Source organism: Parasteatoda tepidariorum, chromosome X2, assembly GCF_043381705.1.
Source record: "Parasteatoda tepidariorum isolate YZ-2023 chromosome X2, CAS_Ptep_4.0, whole genome shotgun sequence".
Lineage (NCBI taxonomy): Eukaryota > Metazoa > Arthropoda > Arachnida > Araneae > Theridiidae > Parasteatoda > Parasteatoda tepidariorum.
This window is the reverse complement of record NC_092215.1, coordinates 6,658,250-6,685,619: the sequence shown is the minus strand read 5'-3', so window position 1 is coordinate 6,685,619 and position 27,370 is coordinate 6,658,250. Positions and strand designations below refer to the sequence as shown.

Below are 27,370 nucleotides of genomic sequence, written 5' to 3'. Positions count from 1 at the left end.
TGACTTGGGGTTTTCAAGCTTGAAAAAAAACCTTTAATGAAGCTAGTCTCAAGGTGAAAATAATCTTAAATCTAGTCTAGGTCATTATAAGGTTTCTTTTCGCAAAGTCTTGTATGCTCAGCTAAAATCCACCTTGTCATGAAATTTTAATGGACAATGCAATTTGATCCTATCGCTAGTGTGACGTCAGATAAAACGTCATTATGGACTTAAGTGACGATATTTTTTAAAAAAGCTTTAAAAAATAATTTCTAATCCTTTTAGGATGAAAGGTTTGAAACTGTAATATTTTTGCTTTAGTGAAAAAAGATTTTTAGTACTTACCAACATTTTCCTGACAATAAAAGGAAAATTCTGATACAAGGTGGCCGTAAAGGCTATATGACACGAGGCAACCTAGTTGAAAGCAACTAGCGGTTTCGGTGAAGTTGAAACGTGTCATATGATGGTTGCCCGGTTGCTTTCAACTGAAGTTAAAACCTTTCAACTTTAGTGGAGCAACCAGATTAGTTGAAACGTGTCATATAGTAGTTTCCAAATACTTTCAACCTTAACTAGCAACCATTTAGTAAACAAAATACACGTGCTGATTCTGACGCATCCTGAATTTTTATCTTTTAAATTTGAACTTGGTTTAATCTTCTGACTATGACTAGTTTTAAATGGAATTATAGTGATATATGTATTTTTTTTTTGTTGAAATTTTTCAAACGTATCCTTGTCTTTGGGACATAAATAACAAAGATTATGCGAATAAACTAATTCCCTATAAACTAATTTCCTCTGTGGAGATATTAAAAGTTACAAATTATTATTGAATTTTAAAAGTGAATGAAAAAAAAACTATCATATTACTAATTACAAATGCTTAAATATTTTAAAATTCAAAATTATATAGCTTGAACGCTAAGCTTTTTAAACTCATTTTGATAGATATTTCTTTGACAGATATTTTCGAGTCCTAATGAAATTTTGAAAGCAAACGAAAGAAATTATTTTGCTTTTAAATCACCTTTCTTCTGTTCTAGTTCTTCTTTCAGAACCTCAGCTATCAGCTCAACGCCTACTTCAAGTACATCCACAATAATCGCTTCCATGATAATTAAAAGAGCTTTTAGCAATAAACTTTATTGAAATATAAGTTCTGGTTTTGGACTGTTATATACTATAATAGTCCAATACCAGTGCCGTTCTGATATTGGACTATTCAGAGTTGGTTGAACAAGCGAAGGTTGTAACGTGTGATCACAAACGAGAAACCAAAAACTGGTTTCTTAACTTAGTTGCCTCCACTTGGTTGCCTAGTGTCATCAGCACTTAAGGTTACGTGCTTTCTGGGTTTAGTCAGCTTGCATGCTTTTCCAATATACGCACGTATATTGGAAAAGCATTAAACACATAACATAGCATACTTACGTAGTTGATACAGAAAGAAGAGAAGAATACATTTAATGAACAACAAATAACGTTTATTGTCATTTTTATATAATTACACTAATAAAGGATTTATATAGTTACAGGCATATCAACAGCGGGGCTTACAACATCTGCATACATGGTCCACTTCTAACCTTTGCTTTTCAAAATATTTTTTTTTTAAAATCCAACAAGAGCATTTTTTTTGTACAATAAGGAAATATTTATATAAGTATGGGAAAGTACTAAGCGTAAATCATTCAAGAAAGAAACATGAAATATTTCTACAATTTAACGATCTAAGATCATGACTGGCTTCTTGGAGGTTTGTGCTACTTTATTGTAGGAGCTTTCTTTGCTACCACGGGTAGTTTTTCTCCTTGTAAAAACGGATTTGGTGACTGTAGAAAGAAAACAAAAGAAAAAAAACAAACATTAGAAATGGTAATAAAATCTTCCAAAGAATGTAAACAATAATTTCGAAAAAAGAATTGTCTGTTGCTGGAATTTTATTATTTATTTATGTCTCCGTCTAACAGTTCAGTCAAGCCAGATAACTCTTTTGCTGAGTTTTCCTAACTCTTGCATGACTAATTTTTAAATTTAAGAACGTCTTAGCTTAATAATCAGATTTAATTTTATTGCAATCATATGAAAAAGATTCATTAAGCATTTAAGGTAGATTAACAATAAATCCAAATGTATTTATATTTTAAATAATTATCGTAATAGGCTATTTGAATTCTCTTAGAAAAGAAATATATTGTAATAACGTCACAAAATTTCTCACAAAGACGATGCGCATTTTTAAGAAATGTATTTCTTCTTTTCAGTTTAATGCTTCAATTTAGAGACTGATATTCATTTGCTAATTCTATTTAAGAAATAAATAAAGCAAGAAAAAAAAATATAAATAAATAAAAAATAAGAATAACGTGCCCCATTCACTGTGAGTAACAGAGCACTTTAAATTTTATGCTATAATAAACTAATATGTTTGCCATCTGTATCACGTTAAAAAATAAATAAATTTAAATTATTTTTTGCTAAAAGTTGAATAAATAATGTCAAAAATAATAATGTTTCAAGCTCTGTTTCTTGTTACGTTAAATTTAAATATTGCATAATTTTTAGAGGTAATTCCTTTGAAAATTATTTTTACGCAAATTATTATTTAGTTGCATTAAATAAATAATATAAATTATTTTTGAAAAAGAAAATTTGCGATTATTTTTTTAATAATTTCGCAAGTTGCGCAAACGCGAAGAAATTTAAACGGACGTCTTGAACTAATGAAATAAGTATGCTTTTTTTCAAAGTTAGTTAGTTTAAAGCAGTTGAAAAATAAAACATATATTAAACTAAAAATTTGTGACACTTAATTAGATGGTTAGAAAGAAATTAAAAATTCGTGGTCTGAGTTACTGGATGAAATTTTCGTTCTTTTTCTTGTCTCTATTTCTTTGTTTTTATGTCCGACATAATTTATGGTAACGTTGCATTTATTATTTTTTTTACATTTCATAAGTTTGTTTGACTGTAATATTTATTTACTTTATATTTGGCATAACAGAGCTGCATCTAACTCTGCGTTATAAAATAATACATTCAAGTCTCCGAAATAGAGTTTTTTCCCTAAAATTTGTAATTAATTTTCCTACAAGAGCAATAATTAATCCAAAAATCATCATCGACTTATGTATCTAAGGATCAGTTTTGAATATTTTCCTGTTTAAGTATTTTAATTTTGAAAAAAACTATTGATATTTTAATAAATATCATACATTTCATATTCTAGTACCATCTCATCTTTTCTTACATTAGCTAGCACCATCATTTATTTACTTTTACAGCCCTCACTATAACATTTTATCAAAATAATGTAACCGCTTAGTAGCAGAGAAACATCTCTGCTTTAAACAAGACAGAAATTCAAAAGTTATTTAGATATCAAATTATTTTCTTATCATTTGAATATTTCAAGCAAAATAATGCTTTCTTGGATATCATAATAGTTTTTATTCTTATGAGTTAAAAAATTTTGAGTCAAAATAACTTAAAATTCTAAAGAATAAAGAAACATAAAAATAATTTAAACAGTATAAAAAACATCATAAAAAAGCATAAAAAAGAATTTTTTTTCAGAATTTTAACAGTTGCCCAATTATATATAAAGATTATAAATTATTCTTTAAATGAACATCTTTTTGTTTTTTTCGATAGAGGGCGGCACTATATTTAATGAAATCCCTCTAATTTCTCTAATGTCTCTAATTAATCTCTCTCTCTTTCTCTAATTTCGTAATTATTTCAGAGGGTGAAAAATGAAAATTGAACTTTTAATTCTAACTTGAAAAAGATTTGAATGGTCATTCATAATTTGAAACAAAAATTTCCTCTTTTATTATCTTCGTTATGTAATTACTTGTTTCGTTTTTGTGAAGAAAAAAAAATGTACAAGAATTTTGTCTTTAAATAATGACTGCAAATCTTTCCAATGTTTAGAAAAAGATACATATTCATCGGAATATTTTTATTTCATAAGAGGAAGTTCTCATAACTAATAAATAAAAACGAACAATTAGACTTCACAATTATGGCAAAGAAAAGATTAAACTCTTTGAAAGAAAAATTCTACTTACAACGTTTTGCTTTTGATAGTGGAATTTTTTGTTGATAGTCTATATTAATTTCAATAAAAAGTTAATATTTTTATATAAATGTTTTATTTTCAGTTATTTTTTTTTAAAGTTGCATTTTTCTCAACAATAATCTTAATCTGATGAAAGCAAAATAACAGAAATCTTAATAAAATATATAAAGAAGTGGGGAAACATGAAATATGTTTTAAAATTTATGAAAGAGAAACATAAATTTTATTTTATTACAAACTTTTAGTTATTTACTTTGTTAAGTTATTTGTTACAATTTTGAAAATAAATACAGGACTCATTAACAAGAAGAGATAATTTTAAGATTTCTTTAAATCTGCATAACTTAAAAGCGATTGATGATTCAATGCGACTACACAGTAAAAAACTACGGTATAAAATACTGGCACTTTGCGTGCATCATCAGTAAAATCCACTTTACAGTAAAATCCATTTTTACTGTAAAATATTATACCGTAATGTTTACAACAATATTTATTTAATTAGAGTGATTCAGTGATTTTCCGGAAATTATTACTGTAAAAATTATTACTATTACTGTGGAAATTATTACTGTTTTCTTCCGTAATATGTTCCGATAAAAAGTACCGGCTCCCTGAGTGCCGATTCTTTTTACTGTAATTTGATCTGGAATTTTTAAAGTGGATCTAATTTTTTTAAACAACATTATTTCGCATTACATAAAACTATTGCATTGACTACTCTACTTTTGACACTGGAAATTTTCTAAAGAAATTAATTTCAATTTAAAACTATTCTAGATTGAATGAGATTGGGTTTTGTAACCGTGATATTTTTATAAACATGATTAACTTCCATCATTTTTATGTGACATAATGTAAAATTACTTTTATTAATTGTACTATTAAGACACATTTGATTTTAATTTTTTCATATCCGACTTCTTTCAGAATAAGTAAAAAATTATTTAAAAAAAAACAGTTCTCAGCTTTGTTTCAGTCGTAATGACCATAAAAATATTTTCATTAATTCTTTTTGAGTTTTATTCCTATTAATTTATTTTTATTTATTTTATTTCATTCCATTTTTGTCGTAAATACATGAATTCAATTTTCAATAGGAACGATGGATTAAGTATTTTCATTAAAAAAAAAATAAAAAAAAGAAATTACCAATTCTCAAAAATAAAATATTATAATTTTGTAAACAATTGATCAAGAATTGATCAAGTACAATTGATCAAGAAAATTTTTCTGCAAATTCGTGAAAAATGATAATTCCTGTTGTTAACAGGGAAGAAACACTGCCGCCATAGTTATTTGTTTATTTTAGCTATTGTTATTATTATTATTATTATTATTGAAAGCTAAAAAGAAAAAATATTATTTAATTTGAAAATACTTATGAGTTTTACTTTTTAAACGCATGATTTTTGACAAAGAATTAAGAATCTTGAGTCAATTCAGAAAAAAAAAAATATATCTTTTTCTGAAATATTCTTACCATAATGCCAATTTAATATTTTTGTCACGTTTTTAGTATTTTCACCTTTTGTTTTAGAATCCGAAACAATTATGTTTTGGCCCAAAAATTTTAATCTTTATGAAGCATATTTATGAGCATAAATTCACTAACATCCTTTAGAAATTGCATTGTTTCCTTCTTAAGTTCATTCATATTCTGCGTGGGTATAAACACTTCATTAGTATTGCGGTAGTAAAAATCGGAAATAATGGAAATCATTTTAGGCAGTTAATGTACTACACATTTTGATTGAAAAATAATTTATAAAGTACACTCTGGATGTAATGCAAAGCATAATACATTTCTAAGCGTTTGAAGTTTGTTTAGTGTTTCATTAAGGGTATTTCACATAAAAAAAAAATAACAATTAATTATAAGCTTTTCGAAAAAAATTAATACTTTTTTTTATGCCCAAGACAGCAGAAATTTTCAAATTGTTAGTTTCATACTGCTTAAATAGGAAGCGGACCCTAAAAATCAAAAAGAGTAATTTTCTTTTCAAAATTTTAATGCAAATTTTTTTGTTGCGTTAGCTGTATCAAGCAAAAATAATAAGATCGATGAAAAATATCGAAATTTTATCGAGATATTTATTGCACTTTTTTCTATTTATTTATAAATTGTTAACAATATCTGTCGGGTTAGCAATATCTTTTGCTCAACTTTTGAAAAAATTTTATTTTTTTAACGACATGAACAATTTTTTGTTCGACACGGACCCAGAATTTATAGTTTGATTTACGAATTTAAAAAGTTTTGTATAATTCTTTTTTTTAAAAAAACTGTTAATTTTTACTTTTATTTATGTAAACCTATATCATTTTTAAGAAAAATTTTGGTTAATAGTTTTCTTATCGTTACTTATGATTAAAAACTAAAAATGAAATAAAACTATTTTTTAAAAAAAAATTATGACATAAGGATTATTTGCAAATTTTAATGTACATAAAATGTGTTCTAAATTTCTCTATAAGTTTTTAATCTTGTTCTGAGAAACTTTGAACATAGGTATTTCTTTCGTACATGCATAATTAACACATAAAAAAAGTTTTTTACTTATTGAAAAAGCAAATCAACCTTCATCTATGAAAAAGTATCCCGTCATAGAATCGAGTTAACATTGCTTATATACTAGTGAATTGAAATTATATTTTTGTAGTGGTAGATACACTACAGTACTCCCCCACCAGAATTATATTTGTAATGGAATTCGATGAACGGATACCACTAGCTGATTCATTGCTGTTTTGTGAGAAGCCGGGAGAGTTGTATTAACATCACCGTACTTTTTTAATTGCTGATCGTGAGAGCTGCATTACGTTCACGGCTGTGGTCACTCCTGTGTTGCCATTAGCAGTCGAGTGAATACGTTATGTGTGATCGAAACTGAGCAGCAACAGTACGAGGAGGTGGATAATGTTGCAGTCACAAGTAGCGAGTCAACTGCTCAATTTGGACCATCCATCGAAGTAGACGTGTTCGAATCGTAGTGGTCGTTCTTACCAAAGTAGGTGGCTTCACATCACATCCGAAGGTCACCAATGTGGGGAAAGAGTAATCGACAAAGTCAACTTTCATCTATGCCCCTATCATCTATGCCCCTATTTCAACTATCAACCACCCTGCTAATAACATGTAGGACCACCTTTAGTCCTCAAAACTGCTAGCACCCGCCTTGGCATTGATTCCACAAGGTGCTGATAGGTAGTCTGAGGTATCTGGTACCAAGCGCTCACCAACTGGCCCTACAATTCCTTAACATTGCGAGGGGGTAGCGTGGCAGCACGAATTTGGTTTTCCAAGTAGGACCACAAATGCTCTATTGGATTAAGGTCAGGTGAATTTGGGGGCCAAGACATGACTTGAAAGTCACTGGAATGTTCCTCGAACCAATCCATGACGATTCGACCCTTATGACATGGTGCATTATCCTGTTGGTAAACACCATCCCCCGCAGGAAAAACTGTTGCCATGAATGGGTGAACCTGGTCTGCAACTATGTTCAAGTAGCTTACAGACGTCAGGGATTGTTCTATGAGGATTATGGGTCCTAATGTGCCCCATGAAAACATTGTTCCTGGGCGAGAAACCATGAAAACCTGGGCGAGCCCATTGTTATAGATGGAGGGTGGTCATAATGTAATGATTCTTCGGTGTATATGCTGGTATAATACATAAAATCTGATAATACAACAATACATGTGTAACAAATATTTAAGTAACTCGGTTAAAAGCTTAAAAATAATAGTTCTAGCCGTTATGAGATGCTTTCCAATGAAAAAATAAACTTTTGTTTCATAGAATTTTAATTACGAACTATTCAAAATAAAACTCAAACGCATAAAATTAATTAATTACTGCTATACTCTTCTTATACATGACAAATACATCTAGTTAACCTTAGTTTTGTAAACATGCATTGAAAAGATAAAGAAAAGCGAAATAAAGTATCAATTTTTGTAACAAAAAGTAATCTAATTAGATGGAATGCTTAATTTTAAAATTAGTTCTTTTTCTTGGATCCCATTACAGTTATCCAAATAACATGTTATTTTTTCCTGAAACGATTTATCTAATCGCATTTTCAGAAATAACAAACTAATTTAAACAATATTTTTATATCTCAAAGCATAGGTTTTAAATGAATTAGTATTATAATTATAAGGATGAAAAGTATATAATTAAAAAGAAAACTTTTATTTTTGATACTTTTTACTAGTTATTCAAAATTTGTAATCGAGTAATTGTTTTCTTTCAAACTGTAATTGCATCAAGAAAAAGTTTTCTTTTATGAAAGAATAATATAAATTCAGACTTTTTTTTTTTTAAATTTTATGAAACATATTAAAAATTGAAAAGAAAACTGTTTATCCTAAACGAGTGTTTATTTTACCGTTTTGTATTTTATCCTCAAGCTTGATTTGAAGTATGCGACGAACAAAAAATCATCAAAACGAATCAATAGTTTAATAAGCGAAATTTTAATTAAGCGAGAATGTGCATTTTTCTCTTCTCACGAGATTCGTTTATAAAAAATAAACAAAAAGCTTTTCTTAAAGGTCAATGTTTTGTTAAGTATATTTGTAAAGTATGTTTGCAACGCATATGCTTTTTATTGTTACAAAACCATAGCTTTTTAAGTATTTACTTGGTTTTTTTTTCAAAATTTAAAACTAGTTTTTTATCTTTTTTTAAAAAAAATTTCAGGTCTTGTAAGTAAAAAAAAAAAGAAAATCAGAAAAAAAATTTTTTTCTTCAGAATAATTAAATATGCATTTTCTTTAAAAGGAAATAAACAGGAATGCTCTGTTTACAAGACACATTAACTGATTAAAAAGTATTTTCTTTATGATCTAGTGAAAAAATAAATAAGATCCTTGTATACATTTGACCAGAGCATGTTTTTAGTTAAAATGTTGCGCAAAATTAGAATGCCCTTTAATACCCTTTCTCACTAAACTCTTAAATTTATTTGTAATCTCGTTGATGTAAATTTTTGCAATTAGCAATCCAAATTAAGTGTACTTAAAATTTGAAAAGAAATGTAAAAAATTTACTTTCTAGCAAAATTTGTTCTATAACATAGACACTTTTAAAAACTTTAAATACTATTCGTATATAGAAGAAAAACATTAAAATGTTTGAATTAAAGTGCGTTTTATAAAAGAAAAAGAGAAAAAGAAACTGCAGAACAATTATATTTTCTACACGGAGAAAAAAAATCTGGTAAAAATATTGCACTGCAAGGTAATGACATGCCTGGTAAAAAAAAGAAAGAAAAAAACCATAATTCTAGTAATAAGAACCAAAACACGAGGTATTTAAACCATTCATTTGGTATTTCATTTGGGCAGATTGTACAGAATATCAAATTAACACCGAACGAAGCAAAAAAGAAAGGAATAATAATTTTGGAAAAAAGGGCGTTACTTTTCTAAAAACTGATTCATAATGTTAAAGTTCTTCCACTAATATAAAAATGATAGTATTTTATTTAAGAAGGAAAATTTCTAAAATTATGGTAAAATAACAAGTGGAAGTCTGTCCATCTAATTAGTTAAGTTAATTGTAAAGAACAATTTTAACTTTATGGTTTTTTTTACCACTCACAACCAGCATGGTTTCAAAATAGTAAAAAAATCTACTGGACATAGGAGATAGTTTAGCAGTTTTATGGTTCTGACATTTATGCATGAATGAGAGTATAGTATTCTAATGGTCACAAATTAGGGAGATAAGGATTGTGTTGTGAACACTAGATTCGAATCCTCGTTCTGTCAGTTTATTTAAAATGTCGTTAGGTTTAGTGCTATTTAAGAGGTATTATATTTAGTACTATTATACATGCGCATTATCATTCATTAAGAGGAATAATGCGCATGTATGCCGCAATTATAACTTATGAATTTTTCTTGGTATGATCCAGTTATTTTTTCATTCAGCCGTATTTTATTTTTAAATTTTTAAAATGTGAAAAAATTACAATATAATTAAATAGATAACATTAAAATAAAAGACATTATTTAAGAATAATTTACACAGTCCTAATTTAAATCTTATTTCTTATTTAATTTAGATAATCAGGCTGATATTCGCCTAATTTAATGAATGCTTTTGTTTGTAAAGTCTTTAATGTTTTCCTTCGACATCACTAATTAACACAGAAAAACTAAACTAAACTAAATAAACTAAAAATGCTAATTAAACTTTACCTTATGGGAGAAAAATTTCTTCGCCACAACTTTGTGGTCACTTCTTATCTATAAAAAGGAAAATTAAAATACATAAGGAAAATATAAAAGTGGAATGGACATTTAATTTTATACGATAGGTATAGTTCGTTCACCAGGAGTTGGCACTTGGCTCCGCCTTCTTCACGTGGTATTCGACGACACTATTTCGCTATTTTAGGGAGAAGGATGCGAACAATCTTGAACAAGGTTGCTATTTGGAGATCGTATGACAAAAAATATTTATTTAGCAATCTTTATGGGCATTTTTTTAACATTAAATATTTCATAAAATTGATGATATTTCTCTCTTTTGAGTGAATAGTTTGTCCTTTTTGAGACATTTTGCTACAATATCTTTAATTTGCTACTGTAACGAAAGGTATAGCAGCCGATGATAAAGCAAAGTAAGTGATTGAAAAATAATTCACTGGTTGGTTTTGGCACGCATTAAGGCTTGTCTCAATTTCAAGCGCGGAGACGTTTCTCCTCTTACTCCCACGCTGAAGTGAACTCTTCGTCCGAGGAGATGGGGTCAAGTACCAACTCCCGGTGAACGAATTATATCTAATTGAATAGGTTAGAATTAAATTTAAAAAACACGTAAGCAAACCTATATTTTGAAATAAACAAAACGTTATGTTTGAATAGTTTTAAGTAAAAAATCTTATTTTTATTAAAATTCGCTTTTTATTATTATTCTTTAAGGATTTAAAGTTAAAGAAATTTACAGCAAAAAATACGCAGAGTAGTTTAAAATTGAAAAAGAATAATAGTTGTAAAACTTACGTTTTGAATGCAATTATTTTTACGGTAAAGAGATTTCTTACTGTGGGCGAAAATTTAAAGTTTCTTGTTTTAGTTTTGGAGAATAGCTCAAATCATCAAACAAAAATTTACATAAGAACTAAACTTTTGACTTTTCTGAGCAAAACTGGCTACTCAACTAAAAACTAAAGCAACTAAGAAAATAAAATGCAAAAACAAAACTAAATTGACTTAAATTCGGTATAACTTTCTTTGTGTGAGAAGTTAAGGAATGTTGAAACCAAACCAGTTAAGAAAGCGGAATATATATTTTGTAAAAGCGCATTTTTGTATGTGATTTTGAAACTATATTTTGAACTATACCCTTTATGGTTGAATAACTGTATGAAGCACGTATGATTACGTTCTAAGCATTTAAAACTTCATATTTACTATAGTAAGACCAGACTAATTGAATGAGTTTACTTACATCCATATTTTGCATCAGTTTATCTAGAGTAGCATCTGCTAAACCCTCATTTTCAAATGATCGGGCTAAGGCGTCGATTTCATTTTCTCTGGTGTTTCCTGGGCAATCAAACATATGTTCTGAGTCACATAGACAGTTTTGAGCTTCTTGATAACTCCGAGAAAATCGAGCTGTATTCTCAAATTCCTCTAGACATCCATCTTCAGCTGTTAAAATAATTAGATTGAAACTCAATCATATTTAACTTCATTTCTGGTTTTAAACTTACACAGCATGAATAATTTCCAGATAAACATTTGTAACCTTACATAAAAAAGTATAAAGAAAACTTCATTTTTTTTAAAAGAAATTTACTTCCTTAAAGGTTGAAACGTCTACTTTTCTACAACTATTACTTTATTAAAATCTTTTATTGGTGTTTATTGTATCTCCACCCAAACAAAATCTAAATACTGGACACAGTTAATTAAAATTCCCGAAACGTTTCTGAACATATGGGCAGCTACGGGGCATGTAGTTTTCGAAAACGTTTCTAAATATTTCGGAAATTTTTTTCTGAATTATTCAGAAACTTTCGCAGTTGTTCAACAATACTTTGAATCATTTCTTGAAGTTTCAGATTGTTTTTCTTTTTAATATTAAGAAGCGTGATATAATAATCTTAATATTATAGGAACCTCTTGTGGAGCTGGGCTACCAACAATGTCAATTGTCATCTATCAAAAGATTAGATAGAATCGACTTAACGTCTCATATATACTGGGGAATCGGAATTTAATAGTTGCAAGGGTAGTTACGCTAAATTAATCCTCACGAGAATTTTATCTGTGATAGAATTCGATGAGTAGATACGACTAGTTAATTCTTTGCTGTTGTGCGAGAAGCCGGGATCACCGGGATTAAGATCACCGAGTTTCTGAGTGCTGGTCGTGAGAGTATATTAGGATCACGGTTGTGGTCATTTGAATCATGCAAAGGGTTGAAAAATATGTCAGGAGATCGGTCAATATAATTTCACTTTTTTCGTTATACCTTAAGAACTTTTTAAAAGAATGAAATGATGTGTCATTGCGGCAGCTACATTTCCTCGCTTGCTTAGACAGTAAAGTTAAACGCGTAAATAGGTACAAGTACAAAACTATACTTTTTACACAGAAAAAAAATTCCGAACCATTAATCTTAGTCTTATTCAATTCAACGTAAAATCCTACTACTACCGAAACAATACATCACATGATGTCCTAATAGCAGTATATACTCTCTTTCTCTCCACCGAAACCAGATTCGCGAGATCGTGGAACTTTTTAAAACTTACTAAGAGTAGGCTACTCATCAGTTTGCGCCAAGTTTGGATATCTGGTTTTCGTCCATTTTTGAATTATCTTTATTGAAAAAATTTTATAAACTAATACAATTTGATAAATTTGATTTGCTTGACTTATATTTGATCAAATTGCTCGCAACTGCAAAGGCTAGTTAATGCTGTGAAATATTTTTAAAATCTTACCTTTAAATCCCAATGGGCAGGGGTTGGCTGGATTACAAAATGCAGGTAAAGAATCTGTTTTTACAAATTGTTGATTTGGTATGCTTCCGTCTGGTTTTAGTAGTTTATAGCCTTCACCATTTCCTCCTAAAATAAATTTTCTTTATAAAGTAATGTATGAAGCTGCGGAAATGAAAAATGGATAGTTGTTATATAATATGGTAATGATTGAGGAACCACTAATAAGGGTTAAGAACTAAGGTAAGTGTAGTGTGTCGCAAATTGTATATAACTGGTTAACCAGTTCACAGGAGAGTATTTAAAGTGAATGTAAATTAGAGCGAAGATGAGCGAGTCTAGAATAACGCAAAACGCACGAGTATGATTTTCATTGCATAGAACAGAGAATTGCATTGCATATTGATAGAGAATAAGTGACTGTATTGCCAGCATATATCATCGAACGGTTGCCGTTTACGATGAACACTGTCTAGGAATAAAAGTTTTCGAGAACAGACCCAGGGCAGTCAAGCACCATAATCTCTAATGCATTTGTCACTGCTGTTGATGAAATTATTAGCGGTAATGGAAGAATTACATTTTGAATTACGTAAGATTTCATGACAATCGTGAAGCACTTTGAATACAAGAATGGCGCAGTCATCTTTCGCATTTAAACATCGTGAAATAACGAGTTGTTCTATCCCAGACGCATCCGTCTTAGCGAAACCTTACATTCAGTTCAAATGCTCTCATATTAACTATTTAATCAGTAACACATATTGAATCTTCAGTGCCCTCCTATTACTTTTTTTATAATTCTAAACAGGGGTGCTACTATCGTTACTAAATATCAGATGCCATTTCTTGTTCCTTACGCTATTAAAAAAGAAAGTAAATGTTATTTCCATGCAGTGCTGTAATTTAACAGAAATGTTTCTTATGTGGACTTAACTACAAAAAAATTTTAGAATGTAAAAAATGCATAAAAGACCCCCAAATGGTTTATATAGTATATAAGTATATATAAGTCTTACGTTTCACCAATTTTTTATTTTTTTGTTTATTTATTTCAACAAAAATGGTTAATTACATATGTATTATTATTAATATTAATTAATATTAATATTAATTAATATTAATATTAATTAGTTATTGCTCATATTAATTAATATTAATATTAATTAATTATTACTAATATTAATTAATATTAATTAGTTATTATTAATATTAATTTATATTAATTAACACAAATATTAATTAAAATAGTTTGAGTCATACTTTTCTTAACCACAAAATATTCATGATAAAACTATGAATTAATTAAGAACACTGATGATAAAATAGAACGTTTTCAAAAAATGTTGGGAAAAAATCTTATTAGAAAAATAAATAAAACAAACTATTAAAACTATTCAAGAATAAATATGTGAACCAAGTATTTTCCTTAAAATGCTTTCCTCAAAGAAAACCAGCGAGAAAGAAACAATTCTTTTCAAAATTTTCAAATCGTTGCACATTTCATAGGTAAATAAAAACGCTAAAGGACCATCTAAACTATACATTTATGTTCTTTTTCAAACCTTTCAACAGCAGTGCTGTCAAAAATGTTTTATCTTTGTTCTGTTAGAAAAACAAACATATCGAGCGACTAATAATCGTGAACGTAGGGAAAAACAGCTTATTTACGTGTTCTTAAAATAGCTTAATAAACCCTTTTCCCCCTTTTTTTATCTACAAAATTTTTGACGATTTAGTCTGTTGCCATAGTATTAGGGTACGTTTGTCAACCCTTCGCAATCCTTTCACATTCCTCTTTGATTTTCGATCGATGACACGCCTATATCGATTAGAATTTCTGACTAGACCTTGAACTCAATATTTTATTTGGATGTTTTCATTAACAAATTCTTCTATAAGTCACTTCAAGTATTTATTCCGAGTTTTGTCACTAACCGTTTCATTACGCGCCAAGAATTCCGATTAAGTGTCTCCTTCAGAGCTCTTTTGTCAAGGAAAATAAAAAAGAAAGTTACAGTTATCTTTTAATAATACTTAACATAAATCAAAACTTTAATTTTAGTCTTTGCACAAGGTGTTTCGAAATTCAAGCGACGAATTCAGTGAGGTGAAAAAAGGCATCAAGAGAATGAAAAGCTACTTTTGAAAATACATAAAGACATCAAAAGGATGAAAACTTACCTTAGAATATATGTATAAGGAATCAAGAGTATGGAAATTATTTTAGAACACATATAAAAGGCGTCTAGAGGATGATGAGTACCTTAGAACTGGGGGTCACAAGCCACGTTTAAATTATAAAAATCATGAAGAACGCATGCAGACTCATGGTGCATAAACATGCAATAACACAGCAATCACACATCATAATTTTAATATAACCATAAACATAAAAGATGATTAGCTGTTAAGTGAAAGTTCTGCTAGATTATGTTAATTGAACAAAACTGAAAGCAAAAGTTTAGACTTAATTTTTGTTTCAATAGTTAAGCCTTTCTAAACTATTTCCGACTTTCGAAGGTGGGAAAATTGCTTTTACCATCGCTTGTCTAGAAAAGCAAATTATAGTGTGCCAAGTAGTTACCATGGCAACACCTTCTTTCCTGTGAGTAACTTTAGTTTTATTTTTTAAAGCTAATCGCAATCAATTGTAATTGCACACCCGAGACTAAATTAAATGCCGATCTGAGAAGGTTTTCTAATTTAGTTTGCGGAGCATAACTCTCTAGAGAAGAGAAAATTCCGTTACGTAATTTTAAAGATTATGAAAGCATTAATTAAGTTAAGAAAAATCATTTGTTATTTTAAAATATATCAATTACTTTCTTTTAACTTCAAATGAGCCCAACATTTAAAGTGACGAAACATTATTTCCAATACGGTTTAAAAATGCGAAGGCAGCAATTCCTGACTGTTACGTGGATTTTTATTTATAGCTTTCTAAGCGAATTGTGAAAATTGCGCAGAATGTCAAGTTAAAAATTATCTTAACTTTTAATTTAACTTTTTTAAATTTAAAAACTGTGACTTAACTTTCTTAAATGGGTAGAGAGGGTTAAAACTGGATATAGTTCGCCCCAGGAGTTGGCTCTTACCTCCACCTGCTCGGACGATGAGTTCACTTCCTCGCGGGAGTAAGAGGAGAAACATCTCTGCGCTTGAATATGAGACGCCCCTTAATGCACGCCGTGCGCAAACATTGAATTCTTTTTCAGACACTTACTTCACTTTATCATCCACTATTATACCTTTCGTTACTCTAGCTAATTAAATATATTGCGGCAAAATGTGGCAGTCCCGCAGTGGACTGATCCTTAAGACACGGTTCCCAGCAGATCACCGAAGTCAAGCATCCCTGCTCGCGGTCAGTGCGCTGGTGGGTGACCACTTGGATAAGTCTGCATAGGGGCCGAGGATGTGTGGTATTGATCCTCGTTAAACTGTTCTACCGTAAAGTGCTCGACTTCGCGTGCAGGTCGTCGGGCTACCGAAGCAGGGGTGCCCTCCCCTCTGCAGAGGATCAAAATTGTGATGGCATGTCTTCGGGGTCATCCACAGGGATATTTCCCAGACCGTCGCCAATAGCCTATTGTACAGCTCAAGTGCGACGTAAATGAACTACAACAACAACAACAAAATGTCTCAAAAAGGACAAACTATTCACTCAAATGAGAGAAATATCATCAAATTTGTGAAATATTTTATGTTAAAAAAATGCACAATAAGATTGCGAAATAAATGTTTTTGTCTTACGATCGCCGAATAGCAACCATGTGCAGAATTGTTCACATCCTTCTCCCCAAAATAGCGAAATAGTATCGTCGGATACCACGTGATGAAGGTTGAACCAAGTGCGAACTCCTGGTGAACGAACTATACCTCGATTGCGCAGAAATTAGTTCTGTTTTCTAGCCGACAAACTCTGAATTACACTTTACTAGTCAAGAAGAAGGACCTACCATATTGGCGTGTTGTTGTTGATTAATTCACGGCATTTGTGTAGCTAAGTTTGTTTGTCTAAGTCAACTCCAATGTTTTCTTGTCCTTATCCTTTCCTATCCTTACATTTTGGTCATTGAAGTTATAAAAATTATTTTTAGTCCAGCTTATCATACGTTTACTAAAGGCTTAAATTATACTCTAACAAACAATAAGGAATTCGTACAATATTAGCACTCTTCTGTTTCGTTCTGACAATCCCTGTTCTGGAGCTAAGAATGGGTATGCTCTTGATGTGCATGCTAGGCCCACGAAACCTGTAGTGCAGCGGAGGAAGAAGACAACTCCATCAAATGGCCCCGGTGAACAAAATTTATTGCGGGCCTTTTCTTTAAAGCACAAATAGCCTTATTTACTTATTTTGTAAATAGTACAGTGTGCAAAATAAATAACGGACCCTGAATAGCTTTTCGATTTCAATGAATGCATCTTCACGCACTAAATCTCAACGGTTCGGGAGGGTGACCTCAAATATACTAATTAATCAGTGCAGACAATATTTTAAATCAGATATAAAAACGTACTTTCCCTGAATAAACATACCTTTTTTCGATGGATTCGGATTCCTGACCCCAAAAATATTGAGGATAACCACAATTTTAGAAATATGGTACTAATAGTTTGGACAGGAGAGCGGCCCAAAGTTTAGAATTCTTGATGTTTATTTTCCTTTTTACGCATTACGCTATATCTCAAAAACTTTTTTAACAAATTGAAAAATTTTTGGACTCAATTATAAAATTCTTTTATTCAATGATATTTCCTCGCAAAAAAAAAGCTTTTAGCAATTGTTTATTTTTTTTTATTATGTTATTTAATAATAATCGAAAAATTTTTTAATGATAAGGTTTACAATTCTAAAGAGTGCAATTTTACATAGCGAAATAAAAATTTTGAGCTAAATTGGTGGAATAGTTCTGAGATAATGAATTTTGAGAAAGTTGTACTTTTTTAAAATAACTTTCTTAAGTAAAGAGAATCATAAGAACTTTAACACTAAACATACCAACACTTAATATATACCTATTTCTACCATAGACGTTCAAATGAACAGACTTTATGTTTCTTGATTGAATATGTGAAATATGAGCGTTAGGAAGGAAATAAACTAAAATAACTTTATTATAGTTAATCAAAATTGTATATTGCCAATTTTAAAGTATTACTAACACAAAGATTAAGAATTTTTAATTCATTGTTCAACGCATTGTACAGGGTGCTTCAATAGTACATTTTCCGTAAACATATTTCTTCTAATTATTATTATTTCTATAATTCTTATAATTATAAGAATATATGAGAATTATAATTATTTTTATAATTAATATTATTTCTTCTAAGATCTTGTGCTGTCTCGATTGTTTCGACATTTTTGTGGGTAAAAACTATCAGATAGTTAGAAATGAAGTAAAGCTATAAAAATAAAACATAAGCTACTTACCAATGCATTTAGTTTTTGTCACTTTTTTTTACACAAAAATGCCAATCTAAACTTTTAGGTACTTTCTTGAAAATTGAATTCACAGTTATTCTGATTGAACTCACTACGCAACAGTCTTTGCAGAAATGTGCAACTCATCGAATGCAATACGTTGAACACGCATTACATCGTCATTTCCGATCCGATAACCTTATAAAGCAATAAATTGTTCTCCTGGTCAAATGACCGATTATGGTAGGAATAAGTTACGGTAGGACCGATTATGGTAGGAATAAGTTACGGTAGGACCGATTATGGTAGGAATACGACAAGTATTATTTGAAAAAAATGAAATCCAAAAGAAATAATAATAGAATATGAACTGTATATAATTGTTAGAAAAAGTCATGAAGTCAAATGTGTAAAAACGAACGATAAAAGATATGTGCATTTTCGATGCAAAAGTTCTTAAACGGTCATTTGACCGGTTTTGGTATGTTCAGTGTTAAAAATATAGATTACAAGCGGTGGTTACGGAACACACTATGTAACTACTTTTTCAAAAATTACTACCTTGCATTGACTTTTGCCCTGTCAATGAGCTGTGTTCCAAATATTCTTCATCTCTGATATTCAGATCTCTTTCTAAAATGTCATCTCNAAAAATCTTTAAAAATCCAATTTCATTAGTGTTTAGACAGCAAATAATTTAAGACATTCTCTTAATGTTGATTTGAACTAATAAGATGAGTTTTTAAGTAATAATAAAAAATACCTATAGCTTAATGGGTTTCATCATGATTTTTTTGTAGCTATTTGAAAAAATTAGTTTAACACTTAATGCCGGGTAATTCTTAAAAATGTAAGTCTACACTAATTTAATATGTACATAAAATACAAAACAAATAACCCTTCAACAATTGTAATACGCAAGCATGATCTCTAGTTGGAGTAGGAAGGTATGAAATTGCCACATTACAATTAATTTTTTCGTTTTGAAATTTTTAGTTTCTACGTGGATTTAAAAAGGTGGAAATATGGACGGATATTTATCATAAATGCAGTTGCTTCTCTAAGAAATTATAAGGAGGAAATCTAAACATATAATTATATATTTATGGCGAAATAAACATACTTGAAAATTTGACAATGTTTTTGATAAAAAAAAATCTATCTAATGATATGAAATTTTATAAACAACCTCAAGGTACTCCCAAAGAAATAAACTAATAAATAAATAAAAGATGTTTAATTTAATAATTTGAATTCTGAAAAATAACCTTTTAAAATACTAACTTCAAAAGAAAAGCATTATTATAGAAATGCATCAGAATAAAAAGAAATGTTTTTTTTGACACACACTTTAACAGCTGTATTCAATGTAAATAGTTAAACTTTTTCACCAACTACCTAAGAAAATTCTAAACTCACACGGGAAATATACGTTTGTAAACATGATAGAATATCTTTTCTACCTATAGAAGACAATATAAATAAAAGACAACACAACTATAGTTGAAGCACAAGTTATTGAAATACCGGAAAATTTGTTCCATATAAAAAAAAGTTGATATGGATCATTTTTCCAACTATTGACAAGTCTTTTGGGACATGTGTGAAAGACGAGTTGAAGGCTATGAGAAAGATAGATTGAATGAAAATTGTCTAGTATATATCGGAAATTCTTGAGAAATATTCCAAATATTTTATATATTACAGTCCTTCATCATGTTTTGAAGAAATCAGAGCTTTTGCAAATAAATTCATTTTATAGGGAGAAAGCTTTTACAGATAATGGTTTTTATGTAGTTATATGTTTAAAATCAATTGTAAATTGTGAAATAGAAAACTATTGTTTTGAAATTTGGAATAAACATTTCTTCTTTGTGAATTCCCTGCGAATTGAAGTTTTATAATAAATAATTTAAAAGATTTTTGGTGAAAATGAAATTCAAATAATGTTATGAAGTATTAAATTAGTTTTTCTTTTTTAAAAAAAGAAATTCGTTTGTGAAGGTTTTGTCTAAGTTAAAATAATTTTGATATAAAATACTATCTGCGAAGTCATTGTTTAAAGTCTCACTAAAAATTTTTTACAAGTTTTGCGATACTGTAGGACTTTCGGATTTTTACATTTACATTAATACCAATTTTGAGTATAACTATAACGAGTTTTAAAAGAGTTTTTCTTTTTAAATACATTTTGAAAATAAGACTTAATAACGTAAGACATAATAAGTTGTAATAACAATTGGTGCAGCAAAAATAATTTGAATTTTGTTAAAGAAGGTAATTTTGTTAACTGTACTTAACTAGAAATGTAATTTCAGATTGATGTAATTTATCGAAATCCTTTTGAAAATATAATTTTGAAAAGAAAGAGAGGAAAGTACGACTAAAAAATATGGAAGACCAGCAGTGCATGTTTTTCCTGAAAGAAATTAAAATTGGCAGTTAATTAGAAGCTATTAAATACTTCTCCACAACTGAGTGAAGAATGAACGATTCTATTTATTACCAAGGTTATAATTCTAAATTTAAAAAGTTTTCTCGGTGAAAAACTATTAATAATTATTTCATTCAAACAAATTACATAAATTTTTAACGGTCTCAAATATTTATGTAACTGTATTGGGAGTGAAAGAAATATTATCTTTTTATAGAATTGGATTTCTGTTCAAATTAGATTGATTTAACAAAGATATTAATAAATATATATTCATTGAGAAAAGCATTGGATGAAATATGAATTTAATTTCTAAATTACTGTAAACTTGTTTTGCCTATTTTATTATGGCAGCGACTAAAAATATGTTTCTACATTTTTTAATTGAACTTTTTTATGCATTTATGAGTCAGTTAAATAATTAACTTTCGCCTAGAATTAATATTATTGAAACATTTTGTCTCAATTATCTATATTAAATGATTCTCGATATGGTCATGTTTTCAGAGAATCTTCATTTAAAACTTTAATAATATAGGATAGATAAAAAGGAGTTAAAAATTTTTAGATTGCCGACAAGGTCTCTGCGATTTGCAACTTCTTTTTGCTCTACGAACCATTTATAAGCCTTGAACTATCTCCTAGCAGTGGATGGTCGATAAGAATTACGCACCCTGCTCGCACCGACCACAGTGCTGACGTAAAACATCTCGAGTGGTAGACGGATCATGGGTTAGAATCCTCTTGCCGTCAGGCTAACAGTGAAAGGTTTACATTGTATTCCTCTCCATGTAACGCAAATGCAGGTAAGTTCCATCAAAAATTCCTCAACGTAGGCAAAACTTCTCCCAGTACTTGATCAAAGAATTCCCTTGTCTTCTGGATTGGGTTCTAAATTACAAGGCTACGGAGTTGAACATTGGTAGTCGTAAACCCAAAATTGTGTCTGCTGTTCAACGACGGTTATAAAATTATTTAAAAAAAAGTATAGATTTTTTATCCCCTGAGCCGCGATGGCTCAGGGGATAGAAAATTCGCCTTCCAATGGGTGAACCGGGTTCAAATCCCCTGAGATGGGTATTAGAAACGAATTCGCATCCGGCTTGCACTAACCACAGTGCAGACGGGAAATATTCTCAGTGGTAGACGGATTATGGGTTAGAGTCCCCTCGCCGATAAGCTAATCATGGGAGGTTCTCGTGGTCTTCCTCTTCATGTAACGCAAATGCTGGTTAGTTCCACCAAAAAGTTCTCCACGAAGGCCAATTTCTCCCAATACTTGATTCAGGAGTTCCTTTGTCTTCTGGTGTGGGTTCAAAATTACAGGGCTACGGAGTTAAACAATAGTAGTCGTAAACCCGAAAAATTGGGTCGGTTGTTCAACGACGGTTATAAAATTATTAAAAAAAGTATAAATCATGGCAGCGGTGGCTCAGGGAATAGAGCGTTTGACTTCTACTGAGGTGACATTGGTTCGAATCCCAGCAGTGGCTGGTTTACACAAATCTGCTCCCGACTCGCATTGACCACAGTGTGGACTTAAAACATCATCATCAGTAGTAGACGGATCAAACTATTTCCTCTAAATGTAGCGCAAATACGGCTTAGTTTCATCATAAAGTTCTCCTTGAAGGCTAGTTTGTCCCAATGCTTGATCCAGGAATTTTTCTTATCTTCTGGTTTAGGTTAAAAATAACTAGACTACAGGGATGGAAATTGATAGTTGTTTACTCAAAATTGGGTCAGTTGCTCAGCGCCGGTAATATGAAGTAAAGTATCAATCAAGGTTGGAATCTTACCCTTTGACGCAAATGGGACACAGGTGTTTTTTTTTATATATTTTTTCTGATATTCTAATAACAAGCAAAAATATTTTTTGATGTTTATTAATTATAAGAGATAGTTTAACAGTTACAGAAAAATATCTTAGATTATTGGAATTAAAATTGTATTGAAATATAAAAGCCAAAAAAAAAAGTAATTTGAATTGTTTTTTTCATTCGTATCTAAACATTCATCAATCGATCTTAGATCTAAATAACTGCAAATAAGACTAAATTCGAAAAATTGTTGTTTGAAAGTGAGCCGTTGTTGGAAGATTTTGCGCAGAAAAAGACACTGGTGTTTCATCCCAGCCCTGGTTTCATCCCGTATTTCAAAACCATAAATTTCTAAAATGTTAAGTATAATATTTTTCACTTATTTTGATCTAAATTAATACAAAAAAAATGAAAAAAATAGGCTTAATAAAAATTCTGCGTCAAGGGGTTAAAACGTTATAAATAAAGAGTATAAGATTTTTATTGCTTAAAGGAAAATTGTAAAATAAAATATGAATTATAAATGAAAAAAAACTTCACTCTCTGCACACAGCATATAATCTGTACGATATACAAGTAATGAAAAATATTCGCTTTCTCTTTTTTTTTGTTATTGTCAGAATTTTTCTAGCTCTTCTGCTTCTCTTACTTTTTCCTTCTTTCTTTCTTTTATTGCAGACTCATTTTAAGACAGATTATATGATTAAGTTTAAGTTTCTATCCATTAAGACAATTCAGATTTTTTTTTAAAATTTCAGCATATATATTCATATAAAAAAGATATCTTTACGACTTTTCATGATATCTGGTTAGGAAGAAAAGAAGCATATTCTTTTACTTGTAACTGGAATTTTTTTTTAAACAGTGAATAGTTTTTATCAAAATATTTGAATTATAAAATTGCATTCTCTAATTTACTTTCAGTAGAACTCGAGTGATTTACAGCTTAAGAATTTGAATTTGGTATTTATGTTTGTATCGTAAAGAAATTCTGTTTATTTGTTGAATGCGGATAACTAAATAAAACAAAAAGAGAGCTGTCACAAATTTAACGAAATTAATAGAAGGAGAATCACATACCCTCGTTTATGTTACGACAAGTCTTTGTTGTGACATTGCGTAACGTGATAAAATATTCTCATGATTTATAATATTATAAATATTTATAAATTTAGTAACCAGTAAAAATAACAACATTAGTACAATTATTTAAAATATACATTATATATTTATATTTTTTTTAAATCACATTATAAAGATAAATCTGGTAGCAATACTTAAAAATGGCACCAACAAACAGAAACTCATTATTTATAGAATTTGACATATGCATATAATTTTAATAATTGTATTACCAATTCAGGTCAAACAAAAATGATCTTAGCTAAACTTTTAATGAATATTATTGTAAAACGACTTTTAATGCACTTTTTTTATAATAAAATGGCTTGAAACTGGTAAAATATAATTAAAGTCACTTTCTTTCAGATAATTTGAAATCGTTTGGTCAAAATAATAATATATTTCTCTTGGTTTAAATATCAGTTTTTTAGATATTACATTAATACATTTTTTAAAAAGAAATCGAACCTTTTTAAAAATATGAATATAAATATTTCTCTAAAATTTTAAAGGGAAAGAAAATAAAAGTAATTTAGCAAAACATATCTTTATTTTGAAAATCGTTTTCACTTTCTAATAATTATGAGTTGGCAACAGATGGGGAATTCTATTATATGATAATATTCGTAACTTCGTGAAGATATACGAACGAAGTTACACATTATTATTAATTTGAAATAATGTTTTGATTTTTAAAAAAGCCAGTTTTAGAATTCTATTTGGAACTCATAACTCGTAAGTATATATATTTATATATATTACTTAATCAGATAAGTTTTTTACTTCAGTTTTCTTCAAAAGTTCTTTTCAAAAGTTTTCTTATATTATAGACAGTTTTATTTATATTTATGGTATATTTCTCTTATATTAATGTAATATTGTGGTTAACATCAAACAAGTAATATTTTTCAGTTTTTCTGATTATCTTAGTGGTAATCTTAGATATTATAGTAATCTCATATATTATAGTAAACTTAAAAACTACTACAGTTTTTTTATTATTCTTGTTTCACTTTTGTTTCACTTGCTATTCTCTCAATTGATGGTATAATAATAATTTTAACTATGAAATTAGAGTAAATATCAAGACTACTACTTTTTTAGTTGTATTTGTTTTACTAGTTATTCTTTCTACTGATGGTAAAATAATATCGGCTTAGTTATAGTACTAAACATCAAAACTTCTTCCTTTTTTAATTGTGTTGCTTCAGTGTATATTTTGACAACCCATGGTTTAATAATAATGTAAGCTTAGATATTATACTTAACATCAAAACTACTACTTTTTAAATTGTACTTGTTTCACTATGTATTTTGTTAACTCATGGTATAATAGTAACTTCAGTTTAGATATTATAGAAAACATCAAAACTACTTTTTTAATTAAATTTCTCTAAAGAAGCTTATTCAATATAGAAATTGTTGGGATAAACTTCCTTCTCTTAGTTTCAAAACGTTTTCACACACTTAAAAGGAAAAATATTTACTAGTAATATTTCGGAAAAATATCAGGACAATTTCATGTGATTTCATTGCTATTTTTATTCAGTTAAGTAAAATGACTCAAATTGTCGGTAATCTTTTGTGCAAAGAAATATTAATTAGTTGTTTTGGGTTTAAAACTAACTTGGAACGGTTATAAACTCACGTTTGGGGAATTAAATTATGAATAAATGCAAATCATTTTTTTTGTGCAAGGGAGTGATGCATAGAAATTACATAAAACAGTTTTTTGCCAAAAATTTATTTCAGTGAAAATTTCTGAAAATAAATTGTAGTTAAATTTCCGAGTTTAAAACAAAAGTTTTTCAAATATATGCAAGAATTTGGTTTCTTTAAAAATTATATTATTTATAAGTATTAAGTTGCAGACCGGACTATGCAGTGGTCATCAGAAAAAAAAAAACAAATTTCGAATGAAGAAATTTGAGATCTCCTTCTGAAACTTATAAGATTAAGTCCTAGAACGTAAAAATCCGATCCTTAGATCAAAAATTATTCAAGATCTTTCGTTTATTTATTTTATTAACACTGTTTGAAACGTTATAGCTAAAGATACAATCTTACTGAAAACATCTTCCTATAATTCTTTAGATTAAAAGAAAAGTGAAGGAAACCAAAACTTTTAAAAACAAAACAAGAAAATTTATTAAATCTTTCATTTATTACGTCCATATGTTACTTTTTTGAGAAATAAGTCATTACTTAAAAATTTAGATGACTTATTATTTTATGAAATTATACTTACTACTATTAACAATATATTGCAATGACAGTTGTTTCATTTTGCTATTTATTGCATGCATTAATTAAATATAAATAATCATTTGCTTGTAAATATAAATATAATATCTACTATGTAATATAGTTTGTTACAAAGTTTGTTGTAAAGTTTGCTAAAAACCTTGTTATGTACTATGTTATAAAGATTATAATATCTACTATGAAATGGTTAGTGAAGTAAATTAAAATTCAACATTAAATAAAATGTTTAGATAAAAAACCTATTATTTTTAGAATTTGTTTTATATTTTGGACACATAAAAGTTTCCAAGTTGTGTTTTGCTAACCAGATCAAGTAAAACATCGCAATAAATTTAAAAATTTTTCTAGTAAATAGAGCTAAATACAGCATGACAAGTTTCATAGTTACAAAATACGTGAATGACAGTATTATTTTAGCAACATTTAAACTTTACTCACCTTACACAAACGAGGAGCTACGTCTTGTAGCACTTTGATAAGTTGGGGCCAAATATGGCGATATGCGCGAGCTTTGCGCTTGCGCCAATCGATAAATGTCGCTGCAGACGATTTTATACTAGATCCCTCAGTTATGTAAGTTATGCGGGTTGTACTTCGAATTAATTTTCTCTTTTTTGTTTTCAATGTGATATTAAATATACATAAAAAAATTACACTCGCTTGAACAGGTTTAAAAAATATTGAGTAGATAATTTATTATCCATAAAATTTAACATCATTAAGGCTGTTGGTTTTTAATTTAAATGTATAGAAAAACGTATGCTTTCAGATTTCCTACAAGAAAATAGTTAAAATTAGTTTTCAAAGTTCACGCAGTTAGTGGCGCTAAAAATGTGGTGACTCTTCCGTTTGATACTATCGATACTTGGCATTGTTACTACTTTTCGATAGTATAATTTGGTATCGATATTTTTCTTCAATAATATTAAGAAAATTATAATTTTTGTAAGCGTAAATATATTCCAATCAAATATAATTATTATTTGTGTTCTACCTTACAGTCCCTGTCGCACTATAAGATTCTATGAATATAAGCACTATAACATTTTATATAAGATTATTAGACGCACTATAAGATTCTATGTAAAATTGTAATTATCAGGTAATACTATACAACTGTATTGTTTTTATTCGAATGAAACCGGTTTGCATTTGTTGAATCTCCTGTAGCAATCGGTTAACATTGTAATGCAATACGTTAAAAATAAATACAAATAGGAAGTATATTAAAAATCTCCTGAATAAAAACCC

At 28.9% G+C, this 27,370-nt stretch overlaps 1 protein-coding gene across 1 annotated transcript; it reads right to left on the bottom strand.

Annotated features, from left to right (window-relative positions):
• Positions 1-1,447: 1,447 nt before the first annotated feature.
• Positions 1,448-26,621, bottom strand: LOC107453498 (neuroendocrine protein 7B2-like). Its single transcript, XM_071188209.1, has 6 exons — positions 26,485-26,621; positions 19,040-19,247; positions 13,048-13,173; positions 11,541-11,746; positions 10,286-10,333; positions 1,448-1,817 (listed from the first exon to the last, which is right to left on the bottom strand). Exons 2-6 carry the CDS (start codon positions 19,044-19,046, stop codon positions 1,749-1,751), a joined length of 456 nt encoding a protein of 151 aa, XP_071044310.1. The 5' UTR covers positions 19,047-19,247; positions 26,485-26,621; the 3' UTR covers positions 1,448-1,748.
• Positions 26,622-27,370: the final 749 nt, after the last annotated feature.